At 32.6% G+C, this 14,389-nt stretch overlaps 1 protein-coding gene across 2 annotated transcripts in view; it reads left to right on the plus strand.

Moving 5' to 3' along the window:
- LOC127703004 (uncharacterized) overlaps window positions 1-14,389 on the plus strand; it is a 49,157-nt gene that overhangs the window by 15,923 nt on the left and 18,845 nt on the right. For both annotated transcript variants that reach the window (XM_052207379.1, XM_052207378.1), the window contains exons 2-4: window positions 4,441-4,540; window positions 11,423-11,758; window positions 13,620-13,637. In XM_052207379.1, coding sequence (XP_052063339.1) covers window positions 4,498-4,540; window positions 11,423-11,758; window positions 13,620-13,637 — 397 coding nt within the window. In that variant the 5' untranslated portion in view covers window positions 4,441-4,497. The remainder of the gene's footprint in view (window positions 1-4,440; window positions 4,541-11,422; window positions 11,759-13,619; window positions 13,638-14,389) is intronic.

Consider the following 14,389-nt stretch of genomic DNA (forward strand, 5'->3'; position numbering starts at 1 on the left):
GCTGTATTTAGACCCCTCTAGCAAGAAATTTGTTTTGCAAGCACACATATAAATATTGCGGTTTTTATCCAACGCAATCATAGGTTTGAACGTTGTTTTCAATTTAGACTTGTTTACATTTTTTCGTTTGGGCTTGTATTATATTTGCCTTCGGGTTTATATAATCCGTTCATCCTATTTCGACTCTTCAAAATTCAAGAGTCAATCCTAAATTGAGGTAAATTATATGGCCTTCCAAATACCGTTTCGATTCCTAACATCACTGAAGAGACATTAATTGTAGAAATCCGGATATGGTGTACAAATTTTTGCACCTCATGTTTGCGGTATACCATCTTTTCCGCAAGTTTTTATTGTTTTCTGTTTGGTATTAAATTAATAATTAAGATCCATTTTGTTACATTTGGTGATCCGTTTATTTGGCAATCGCCATGGCAGTCAGCAGGGTTTAAGAACATCCGTTAATCGACCTGCTAGTCAAATGTGTTTTGCTAAAATATACTTTTTCGCTTTTTTGGTCTTCTGGAAAATGTTGTTTGTGCTGTACTTAGACCCCTCTACCAAGAAATTTGTTTTGCATGCACACGTATAAAAATTGCGGTTTTTATCCAACGCAATTATAGGTTTGAACGTTGTTTTCAATTTAATATTGTTTATATTTTACGTTTGGGCTTGTATTATATTTGCCTTCGGGTTTATATAATCCGTTCATCCTATTTCGACTTTTCAAAATTCAAGAGTCAATCTTAAATTGAGGTAAATTATATGGCCTTCCAAATACCGTTTCGATTCCTACCATCACTGAAGACACATTAATTGTAGAAATCCGGATATGTGTACAAATTGTTGCACCTCATGTTTGCGGTATACCATCTTTTCCGCAAGTTTATTGTTTTCTGTTTGGTATCAAATTAATAATTAAGATCCATTTTGTTACACCTGGTGATCCGTTTATTTGGCAATCGCCATGGCAGTCAGCAGGGTTTACGAACATCCGTTGTTCGACCTGCTAGTCAAATGGGTTTTGTTAAAATATACTTTTTCACTTTTTTGGTCTTTTGGAAAATGTTGTTTGTGCTGTATTTAGACCCCTCTACCAAGAAATTTGTTTTGCATGCACACGTATCAAAATTGCGGTTTTTTATCCAACGCAATCATAGGTTTGAACGTTGTTTTCAATTTAGACTTGTTTATATTTTTTCGTTTGGGCTTGTATTATATTTGCCTTCGGGTTTAGAATTTCAAATGTGACGTCACTTTGTGCGTTGAGGCTTTGGCTAACTCGGCTGTGTATTTTTATGTGTTGGATTAAGTTGTTTTATGTAATGTATCCGTTTTTATTCTGTATTTAGTCCCCACTTCGGTTTTATCATGTATATCTATTATATAGTCATTTTATAAAATTTACTGTTTGCAAAATTATAAATTATTCTAAATAATAAGGATGGTGTTGTCCCAGGCAGAAAACCCTGGCCGTGTTAGGCGCAACTTTTTGGAAGTTTTGGTCCTCGGTGCTCTTCAGCTTTGTACTTGTTTTGGCTTTCAAACTTTTTTCATCTGAGCGTCACTGGTTGGTCTTGTGTGGACGAGACGCACGTCTGGCGTATTGAATTTTAAGCCTAGTACCTTTTGTTAGCTATTATTCGTGTGTTTCTTTGTCCTATATGTTCTCCCATTTATTTGTATTGTGGTACTGTCATTTGATGTTGTCGTTTTGGTGTTGTGTTTGACGTTGCCATAAAAGCGGGAGGTTTGGCATGCCACAAAACCAGGTTCAACCCACCATTTTTTTCTTAAAATGTCCTGTACCAAGTCAGGAAAATGGCCATTGTTATATTTTAGTTCGTTTCTGTGTGTGTTACATTTCAATGTTGTGTTTTTGTTGTGTCGTTGTTCTCCTCTTATATTTGATGCGTTTCCCTCAGTTTTAGTTTGTAACCCGGATTTGTTTTTATCTCTATCGATTTATGAGTTTCGAACAGCGGTATACTACTGTTGCCTTTATTTATATAATTCGTTCATCCTATTTCGACTCTTCAATATTCAAGAGTCAATCCTAAATTGAGGTAAATTATATGGCCTTCCAAATATTGTTTCGATTCCTAACATCACTGAAGACACATTAATTGTAGAAATCCGGATATGGTGTAAAAAATTTTGCACCTCATGTTTGCGGTATACCATCTTTTCCGCAAGTTTATTGTTTTCTGTTTGGTATTGAATAAATAATTAAGATCCATTTTGTTACATCTGGTGATCCGTTTAATTGGCAATCGCCAATGGCAGTCAGCAGGGTTTAAGAACATCCGTTTCTTTCGACCTGCTAGTCAAATGCGTTTTGTTAAAATATACTTTTTCACTTTTTTGGTCTTTTGGAAAATGTTGTTTGTGCTGTATTTAGACCCATCTACCTAGAATTTGTTTTGCAAGCACACATATAAAAATTGCGGTTTTTATCCAACGCAATCATAGGTTTGAACGTTGTTTTCAATTAAAACTTGTTTATAGATTTTCATTTGGGCTTGTATTATATTTGCCTTCGGGTTTATATAATCCGTTCATCCTATTTCGACTCTTCAAAATTCAAGAGTTAATCCTAAATTGAGGTAAATTATATGGCCTTCCAAATACCGTTTCGATTCCTACCATCACTGAATAGACATTAATTGTAGAACTCCGGATATGCTGTACAAATTTTTGCACCTCATGTTTGCGGTATACCATCTTTTCAGCAAGTTTATTGTTTTCTGTTTGGTATTAAATTAATGATTAAGATCCATTTTGTTACATTTGGTGATCCGTTTATTTGGCAATCGCCATTGCAGTCAGCAGGGTTTAAGAACATCAGTTGTTCGACCTGCTAGTCAAATGTGTTTTGCTAAAATATACTTTTTCACTTTTTAGGTCTTTTGGAAAATGTTGTTTGTGTTGTATTTAGACCCCTCTACTAAGAAATTAGTTTTGTATGCACACGTATAAAAATTGCGGTTTTTATCCAACGCAACCATAGGTTTGAACGTTGCTTTCAATTTAGACTTGTTTATATTTTATATATATGTATATAAACAAGAAGATGTGGTATGATTGCCAATGAGAAGACTCCCCACCAGAGACCAAATGGCATAGAAATTAACAACTATAGGTCACCGTATGGTATTTTTGGGTCAGTTTTTACTTAAAAAGAAATATGTTACTTGCGTAAAAAAAAATACTTCTAGAGATGGACAACGGGTCGGTTGAGAACAAAACTTTACGATAAAAAACCTGATTTCGGCTAACCAAGTGTGAACTTTCCGTTTTTATGTAGCAACATTCAAGTAACGCCTACATATGGAGTACATTTTTCCGACTTTATTCGACATTCCAGAGCTTGCGTTTCCTATCATGATTAAATTGAGGGTAGCTGCTTATAAGCAAAGAAGCTATTGAACCCAGGGCTCTAAGTGGTTAAATTGACGTTATCACTGTTAACATTTTGCAGACGCAATAACGACTTGGTTGACCGTTTAGTTTTTTGCCATTATGTCGTTAGTTTTTCTTTGTCCAATGAGTTTTTAATGTGCTTACGGTATCTTCCGCCTCTTTTAATGTGGATCCTCGGTATACATTTCCTCAGAATTTTCTTATACTTTGCAAAATGAAGATTTGAACATGCTTTTTTTCAAAAATATAATAAAAAGTACGGGTCGCGTGCTATTTTTCAAGCAACAAGTCGTGCTAAATTGTCCTATTTTGCATAGATTATTAATGAGAAAAAAAACACTATTTTGTGAGTTATCTACCCTTAAATGGCTAAGTTGCAAAATAGATTCGAACAAGCACAAATCTTTGATATTTTTTTTTTTATTTAAACAGAATTAATTACGCAATAAATCATTTATTTTTCTTGTTAAAAAAACAGTCTTGCACAATTATTGCCAATCTTTCTCAAAATTTGCAGATTTAAGCAGAGAACTAGACTGATTGTGTACTGCTACTTTACTCACGGCAATCTAAGATGGCGGTATACAGTGAATCTACCTTAAATAAAAATGATTCTAACTGTGTCTAGTTTTAAATGTATGTCTTTACCAATAGGCATATGTCTAAAATTACTAAAAGTAGATAATGAAAAGTGGGTACAATTTACAAATAGGAGGTTGTGCTTTAAATTAAGACCCCCTTCATATTTTCCCGCATATGGTTTTAAAACAAATTTTATTTTATATTAATAATATGCAGCTAATTTGAAAAACCTAAATATTAAATTGGAAAAATGGAAGCTAACAATCCGGGTAAGGCTCTTATAAACTAAATGATAATACTCTGTAGATTATGTTGTTTTGCTTGGTGTGAATACTTATTTTTCATGTAACCATTTAACTGAATATTGAGTGATCTACTACAGTGTATATGACAAAAATAGAAACGATTTTAATACGCAAATTTATTTTACTTCAGAATGAAGAGCAAATTAAAAAGTTAAAAACAAACATGGCATGATCAGTACAAGTACAAATGAAGGGAGCTATTATACTATTAACTTCTATAACAATCACAGGTGTGTATAACTATATCTCTTCCCAAATTCGTCAGCAGTTAAGATATCGTCCTTCATAAGATTTTTGTTAACAGATATTTAACAATTTCGAGGCACCTTCGTTTTCTCTAGTTTTGTCGAGAGCATTCAATCTTTATCATTCTAATGCTGTTTCCAAAACCATCCATATAACTAATCTTTTTAAATCAAGCAATGGACAGCAGATACAAATCAAAGTACTGAAGTACTGAACATCGGATGACCGCAGGTTCTTGTGGATGGTCAAAAGCACATGTCACAGAAACAGATCACATCTCTATACCTGAAACTGAGGTTAATTTACAGAGATTTTTTTTTCTTATACAAGTTCGTGCTTGGATGATGAATAAATGACAGGAAATTCAACCTCACCGTAATAACTATTATATTGTAGTGATACAAATCAGTATACCTTAGACTATTATACTAATATAATAATAGTTCCAGAGAATACACTGGTTTGTTGTTATATATTATATTAATATTACGGTTGCATGTATATATAATTTTCATCTATATGTATATCATACTATTCTACTATTATTATAGTGTAATGCAAGTGCATGGTGGACACTCTTCTGTAAAAAACAAATCAAAGTCTTAAAGGCTGTAAAAGCAATTGCTGTCATGTTAATGTTTTGTGGACTTTTATTTTTCATCCATATATATAAGAATTAAACCTGACAGGACAGGAGTGTTGACTAGTGAGAAGCAAGACGGTTTTAACTATATATCAATATAAGACTTTAGCAGGAAATCATTTTAAATATGTTTTATATTTTACAAGGAGACAACAAGTTTACCAGGCTAAAGTTGGGGTTAATTATTCATGTGCTGAAACATATAACTGAAAAAAAATCATTATGGATTATCCCCTGGTAGTGTTTGTAACTGGGCAATAATTTCCTTTATTGATTTAATTTTAACCATTTTCATAATTAATTTAAATTAACCATTCAGTTAAAACATTTCAACTTTCCAGACGCAAATGTTGAAAAACGGGACAGAAATAAAATATCTTACAAGACATAAACATGTAAAAAATAAATATATATTTCAGCTTACTAAAAATATTTTCATAATGTTACTTTGACATCATTCCTTAAAACTAAGTCCCAAACATAATTGCTCAGTTGACATGTGTCATCCTCATGCGATACGAGATAACTATAATTCTGATGCAATCCCGAAAAGGGGGGTCATCACAAACAAACATGACATTAAATTGTCATTATACGAACTAGAACAAACAGCTCTATGTTGCTTTGATATTTATCAATTTTCAGGAAACATGTGAAATAAATTTCAGGTCCATTTCATTATAGTGCCTAACAAGATTGCGTGAGGTAGACGAAATTGACCTTAAAACGATCGTATTGTCTTTTGATGTCCAAAAATAGGCAGATCGGACATATAAGGACTTTATCTAATGACTACATAAATTTGGGATTTATTATTATTATAATATTCTAATGAAACTGAAAATTGTATTTTTTTTTAGGATAAACAACAATTTTACCTGGCGTAGCCGTTCATAAATGTTTTTCTGCATTTATCTTCGAAAAATGGCGTATTTAATGGAATAGAACGTTAATACAGTAAACTTTCTCTATTTTCTCCGCAATAGGCTATCAAAAATAATTTATCTAATGTGTATGTGGAAAATTATGTGAAAGGATAAAAAGTGGCAATTGTTACCTTTCATACCTTAAGTTTCGTTCATCTGATTCTGACCAATGCTTATATACTAAATATCTATTTATATGCCGCTATTATTGTTGTTGTTACCAATTATGTAAATCAATTGTATCTGATTTTATGACCTTTATGGGCCCTGTAATTTGGGAAATAAAAAAAAAATCTATTCATTGATAAAACGTAATATGGACTGGTCCAGTGTCCAGTTTGCAGGTCATTTAATTTTCTGTACACATTCATGCACGCTCTGATTTAATCAATATACTCGTACGAAAAAGCATGAACAGTTTAAAGGTAATCTAATAATAACTTAATCCAATCAAATTGCATAAGATTCAATAACAATGTCAAGTCCACATCATAATGAGTAATAGAGGTAAACTGGGTAGGGAGAAAATGACAGATATTTCAAGTTAATATTTATGCAATAACGAATTAAAATTTGTCAACCAAAAGTTTTGCTACAATTTCAAAAACATGTCGTTCTGTATGGGTATAGTTTTCGGATCTTTCATTAGCGTATTTAAGGCTATAAAAAGTTTGGGCTTCAAAAGTTCACACAATTATTGACTTTATACAGAAAATTCGTCCTTGTAAAACATTTAATAGTTCACAAATGATACGCGATTTTAAAGTAAAATTATTTCTTAAAACACTGCAAAAAATTTCATTCATATTGATAAAGTGGTATCGTCATAAGGTGCGTTGAAATGAACAGTGGTATAGCAAACATCGAATTCCCTCACAAAATGTTATCACACACTACAGTAAGGGGAGTCAGTTAAGTTTGTCTATTTTTAGATACTATACAGGTAATCTTTTGACACTACGTATACAACCTGTGTGACCTGTGTAGTGATTTTGATTTTACGATAAATTCATGAATGAACGATAATTTTATGAATGAACATGAGCACCTGACCTCTTTCTTAAACACCTATTAAACATATAAAACCGTATTTAATAAGGAGATAATTCAGTCAAATTTTCAGTACTAAATCAACAACTGAAATGATTCCATTTTTTTATGAAACATCGTACGAACGGAGAACGGAATCGCAGGTATAAAAATGCACTTTTTTCCCTTGTAATGACCGCGGATCTATAATTTTTATAGATCGGTTGAAATCCCAAAACTAATTTGCATAATGGAAATTTAGGCGATAGCAATACATCGGAGTGACCTCAAGGTCATCCTCTGTAAAAAAGGAACGAAATTGAAATTCATGAATTAGACAAGCAAAAGCAACGACACATGCAAACGACAAACAAAAAAAGACATACTCAGAAGTGACCCTTTGATACTACAACTTGATCCATAAACCATAAAAATCTTATGATATAAGGAGATTTAAACGGTGAGACTGTCCTGGTTTACATGCAGCACATAGCATGGTGTTTACATGTGATCAAAACCGGACCGTAATGAATTGAGTTCGGCTTGTCGAAATCGTCCATCGAGCATGAATCAACTCTTGAAAATGCATGCTTAAAACAACATTTTATGTAAAATTGTTTTTCAGTACCATTTTTAGAAGCACTGTAAATTAAATGCAACAGTAGTTTCCCAATGTTAGATACAAATCTATGAAACTAACAAATACCGAGGAAATCGCATAAACTCCCAAAGAATCGAGATCGGATACATTGACAGGGTAATCGTCTCATGCTTACATGCATCACCCGCAAGGCGCATCCACCACATGAAGTCAAAAGGTCACAATCGGAAATAGGACAAACTAGGAAAATTATTCTTGTATGTAAGTCGAAGTTGAAAACGTGTCTCAAGTGAGTGGAAACAAATCGTATCGGTTAAACAATTCTTGATGGATAGTAAAACATTAGTACTATCGACTGCAGTCTTTCTTTTCATCATTTTTTATGAGTTCGTGTTATTCAGTCTTTAGTTTTCTATGTTGGGTTTTGTGTTCTGTAGTTTGTCTTTTTGTCTTTTCTCGTTTTTTTACCATGCATGATAATGTCAGGTTATTTTCGACTGATAAGTTTGAATGCCCCTTTGGTATCTTTCGTCTAACTTTTGGAGCAGATTTTTTTGTGTCGTGGGAACACCCTACAAATAAAGACCGTATAATGTGAACACACACGAGCGAATAGAGATATGTCAACGTCTAGCAATGGGGACGGAGGGTTGGTTACGTCTGACAAATGGGATATTGTTAATAGGAAAGTAGGAATCAAGTTTGTCATAGATCTAGTTTTAATTCGTCCATCCGTGTCAACTTCAAGGAAAAGATCAAGATATGAAGACGACCTTCTGGTTTCGGTAGTAGATATATCCCCAATCTCTAGTTCACTGAAATATAAGAGATGCAATCATTCAACGAGATGAGGCGGTAATTAAGTGACAAGACATCATCAGTATATCTGAGCGTGAAATAAAAAATGTGCAAGATGTATTTTTGTCTTTGAAAAGGTTTTTTTTATGAATTCTGCTCTATACGAGTTTAAAAAACAAGTCATGCTATTGGTGTACAATAAGTACACATTGTTACACCACATCATAAATAGAAATAGTGGATAATTACCATTTTTGTCTCGCCTTGACGGAGTCAAAAAGCGAGACATAGGTATGCTGTTTCCGGCGTCGGCGGCGGCGTCAACAATGTATTAGTTTGTTATTAGGTCTAGCTCATGGTGAACCACTAGTGGTAGGTCAATGATATTTGGTATGCAGTTGTATTAGCATTGGCACATCTCATTACCATGGAGATTATTTGGCCCTGCCCCCTCAGTCAAGGTCTATTGACTTTGAAACTTTGCTTAGTTTACATGTATTAGTTTGTGATTAGGTCAGTTTATGGGGAACCACTAGTGGTAGGTCAATGATATTTGGTATGCAGTTGTATAAGCATTGGCATATCTCATTTCCATGGAGATTATTTGGCCCCGCCCCCTCATTCATGGTCTATTGACTTTGAATATTTTGCTTAGTTTTGTCAAGCCTGTGACTTTTGTCACAGAAAGCTCGACATAGGGATAGTGATCCGGCGGCGGCGGCGACGGCGGCGGCGTTAGCTAACTTCTTAAAAGCTTTATATTTTAGAAGGTGGAAGATCTGGATGCTTCATACTTTGTATAAGGATGCCTCATGTGACATGCAGTTGTAATAAAGCTTTATATTTAGGACTATCAACATAATATCAATGATTACTAAAGAAGGCGAGACATTTCAGCGTGTGCACTCTTGTCATGTATTAGTTTGTGAGTAGGTCAGTTTAAGGGGAACTGTTAGTGGTAGGTCAATGATAATTGGTATGCAGTTGTATAAGCATTAGCACATCTCATTTCCATGGAGAATATTTGGTCCTTACCCCTCAGTCATGGTCTATTGACTTTGAAACTTTTGCTTAGTTTACATGTATTAGTTTGTGATAAGGTCAGTTTAAGATGAATCACTAATGTTAAGTCAATGATATTCGGTATGCAAATGTATTGGCATTTGCAAGTTTCATTTCCATGGAGATTATATATCCCCTTCCCCTAATTATGGTTCATTGACTTTGAAACTTTTACATATTTTACAAGTTAATGTTTGTGTTTAGGTTTGTTTAAAGGGAACAAATTATGAAAAGTCAATGGTATTTGGTTTGCAGTTGTATTAGCATTGGCACATCTCATTTCCATGGAGATTGTTTAGCCCTGTACCTTCAGTCATGGTTCATTGACTTTGAATATTTGCATAACTTACATGTTAAAGTATTGCTATTTTAATTTCAACATTTGCATTATCAAAATAATGAATAGGCGAGACATATCTCTGTGTTAACAGTTTATTACCTCAATGCCTTTTATCAGTGACACCTTTAAATAAACATTTTTTTTATATTTTTCTCTCGTATAATTTCTTTATTGTATCCCTTGTTGTGTAACAAAATGCTTGAATTCTCTTTAAGTATCATTCTTACCTTCTTACATTGATTACTAAATATTCAGGATAGTATTAATTATATTGTACTTTTAAATGTTATAAAGAGCCGTTTTATTACAGTTCTTTTATCTAATTTCGATATACAAAAATTATCCACATTTACAGAAATAATTTTTATTCTTCCATTATCGATTCATTTCCTTATACTACGAATGAGAAACCCTCTTGGCTTTACTGTTTCTATAGTATTGAAAGTGGCGTTAAACATCAATCAATCAATCAAACTTTTGAAGATGATTTAAAGAAATTGTCACCATTTGTTAACGGCAAAGTCCGATGTAAAGATTTCAGTATTTTGTTCAAGTTATTCATAAAGTTATTTATGTTAGCCATTATTGTAATTTTGGTTTAAAAGCTCTTATTTTCCTTTCCTTTTCATATTTTATTGATTAATTTGTATTTGCTTTTACAGTTTTTGTTATACATCATAATGGCCAAGGCACATACTAAAAACAGTTTCCTTGATTTTGGTTCCCGGTATTTTTGCCATATAAATGTATGTTGTGATGTTACACTATTGTTTCAGAAAAAGGGTGAAGGTTTGGTACCATTAAAACGTTTAAACCCGCTGCATTTGTTTGCACCTGTCCTAAGTCAGGAATCTGATGTTCAGTAGTTGTCGTTTGTTGATGTGGTTCATAAGTATTTCTCGTTTCTCGTTTTTTATATAGATAAGACCGTTGGTTTTCCCGTTTGAATGGTTTTACACTAGTAATTTTTGGGGCCCTTTATAGCTTACTGTTCGGTGTGAGCCAAGGCTCCGTGTTGAAGACCCTACTTTGACCTATAATGGTTTACTTTTTTTTAAATTTTGACTTGGATGGAGAGTTGTCTCATTGGCACTCATACCACATCTTCTTATATCTATTCAAGCAAAAGATAATTTATAAGTTAAACCTAAAACATGTGTGCAACTTTCTGTGTTGTTTATGTTCTTTTTATTTGGCAATAAGAAGAAAGAATAATTACTTACAGCATTAAATTAATGGTTGGTTGAATTCATCATGTAAACAAACATTAGTTTCAGAACAAATCTTGAAAACACTAGATATGATCATTTTATGCACTTTGTTTGTAAATTGGTATTATTTTAACATGCATGTTCAATAGTAAACAATAGAACATATCTTTTTAGAAAAAAGACACAATTCTAATGAACTATCATCTTTTGTCAATCTTTTTAAAAATAATGACGTGGTTTCATTTACTTTTTGTAGGTATATTGTCATGCCAGGACCGCTTGTGTATGTGTTTGACATGGAAAGTTAAAAATAGTAGTCTTGTTTTGACTTGTAAAACAACAACTCTTTCAATGGTTGTTTCTTTGAACGATCCATTGGATAAAGAACAAGGATTTTGTGCGCATCCAATACCATACACCCATTGTTATCCTCGCTTAAAGAATGTAAGAATACATCAAAATATAAAAACGAATGAGACAATTTTTTACGTCGCTGGTCCCCTTGATAAGCGTATGAATGGGAACTGGACATGTAGGCATGGAGTTAATGTTGAATCCGTAACTGTTGAAGTAACGTTGCCCAATTCTCAAGGTAATGCTATATGAAAGAAAGACAAAAATGATTAAAGCTATTATTAAGTGCTATATACTAGAAAACTGTGATCAAGTTATACTAATGAAAGTGATACTTAAACTTTCTTTCAATTTAATTAACAAACTAAGATCAGAAGCAACAGTGAAAAGAATTGTTGTTCTTCTTTAAATTCAATAACAACATAAACTTGCTATATTTACACTATAAAATAGGTTTGCATATTTGTAGCTCTCCATCTCGAAACGTATTATGAAACAATAGGAAAGCTTTAACAGCCAGCCAATGTGTAGTTAATATATTAGTAATTCGAATTTACTTACTACGATCTTGTTTGTTCTTTCTCTCTGAAAATCCCGCCCCTATACTGAAAATTGTCCAAAGTTAGGACACACCATCAGGAGTTTCCTTACGTAATATATTAATGTTATTTTTTTTTAGAGAATAAGATGTTGATGGCAGATTCTTGATAGTTCTTTTATATTTTTCGCAACTTTTTAATACCCAGGTTAGACTTGGAAATAGTTTATAGATACTTGTTTATGGGAGAAGACTGCATGTAGACCTCTAGATGTCAGTTGGGTGTGTCGTTTGGTTAGTTTCGCATTGACATGTATCTCGCCTTTCCTTGTATTTATAGACAAAATTCGATTTATACAGTCATAAATTTTTACTTTATTATCAAATTACAAAACTGTTTCCAGGAATTTTTAAATACATTTTTTCTGCCCCATATGAATAAAAGAGCAAGAAATAAAGAGTATGGGTGGAGAGGTCAAATGTTTTTATACTATGACAAGAGGAAAGAGACTTCAATTGCGTGTACTCTTACAGGTCTTTGGATTTTTATTATTCACATCTGATTCACATCGCCCCTAGAGTAGCAAGTTTCATATTTACCCTAAAGCCTAGATTTGATCACGGATAGATTTGATGTTAATAGTTTTGAAATTAGTTTCCAAGATCACTTGTCTGACCCAGCTATATAACATTGTTTGTAAGGATACTTATGTAATTTTGGTATAAGTAAAGTGAAGGAAAAATCAGGAAATTCACAGGAACATAGAACATACCTATGATCTATGATTGTTCCAAATTTCCTCTTTTGTATGTTTCCCTCTTTTTGATAATTGATAATATATTTTAAAAATATAGATGTTTTAATATTCATGTTATATTAAAAATTACTGTAACCAACGACATCTAATAAAAATGAATATGTTATTAGTTACATAGTGTGTTAGTGACCTAATACGATATATACAGGGTCAGTAAATTCCATATGGGGTGAGAGCGAAGCTCGAACCCCATATTGAGTTTACTGACCCTGTACATATCGTATAAGGTCACTAGCACACTATGTAACGAATTTATCTTACCGACTATCTTTATTTGTTGAATTAAGACTAGAGCTGTCTCATTTGTAATCATACCACATCTTCTTATTTTTATATTAAAGTGTTCAAGTGTTCAATTTTAAGAACCTACTTCAATTGGTCTGCACAAAAAAACTAATTTCAACAATAACAATTTAATATCAACAACCTTGATATAAAAATTTTATACAGAACTTTCAATACATTTAAATAATCAAATAGTGTCAAAGTCGTAACTCCACTACTAACCGTGTATTGAAATAAGCCCCGCCTCCCTACTAACCTAATATGGAATATACACGGTCTCCACGCGGACGCTTTTAACCAATCAAATTCCTAGAAATATATAGGAGGTAAGATAAAGAAAAATACGAGGTTAGCCAGTCAAAATGCTCGTATGCTTGTATAATTTTAAAACCAAAATATTGAAATTTTCATAGAATATCTTCATACATTATATTATTATATAAAAACAATCTTTTCAGAAAGAAAAACAAGATCATGTAAGTATAGAAAGTTAAGAACTACGAGCGTTTTGGATGGTTCAAACTGTTTTCTACGGTACGTTAACGTGAATTTAAGAAGTTGTATAACGTCAGTAGTATACATAAAAATGGTAAAACATACATTTGCGTTCAGAAATTAATAAAGTTGAAAACAATTCATTCCGTAACGTCATATTATGTCGCCAACCATAAATGTTCAATTCAACATTAAAAGATCAAACATCACAAGAGATGACTAAAGCATATTTGTTAGTCATTTTAAAAAAGATGTGCACTACACATGTTAAATTGTAAACGAATTATTTACGGACAAAACTTTTGTCAAATGAATGTCAGTTTTACTTCATAGTCAATAATTATAAGATAACATTTTGGGAGGGTTGTTGGAAACAAAGAAACAAATGCTATTTGAGCAGCAATTCACAATAGACAGTTTTAAGTTTGGTCTATGTTTTTGTTTTGTTTTGGTGTAAATATCCTACTCGATTTAGAAAATTAAATGATTTTTACTGGTATAAAGTATTCCAATTCTAACAATAATTCAAATTCACATGGATTTCATCAAAGTCGTGCATGCATACCCGAAAATGATTCAGGTGCTTTCGTATAGTTGAAAATACTACTGTTCAGTCTATCAATGATGACATAACGTTATTGTGGCAAGCCGTTTTACTATTTATTCTAACTTTAAGATATCTAATAAACTTTATAAGATATCTCATATAGTTTATACGATATCTTGAATAGTT

This window comes from Mytilus californianus, unplaced genomic scaffold (genome assembly GCF_021869535.1).
Source record: "Mytilus californianus isolate M0D057914Y unplaced genomic scaffold, xbMytCali1.0.p SCAF_5, whole genome shotgun sequence".
Classification (NCBI taxonomy): Eukaryota; Metazoa; Mollusca; class Bivalvia; order Mytilida; family Mytilidae; genus Mytilus; species Mytilus californianus.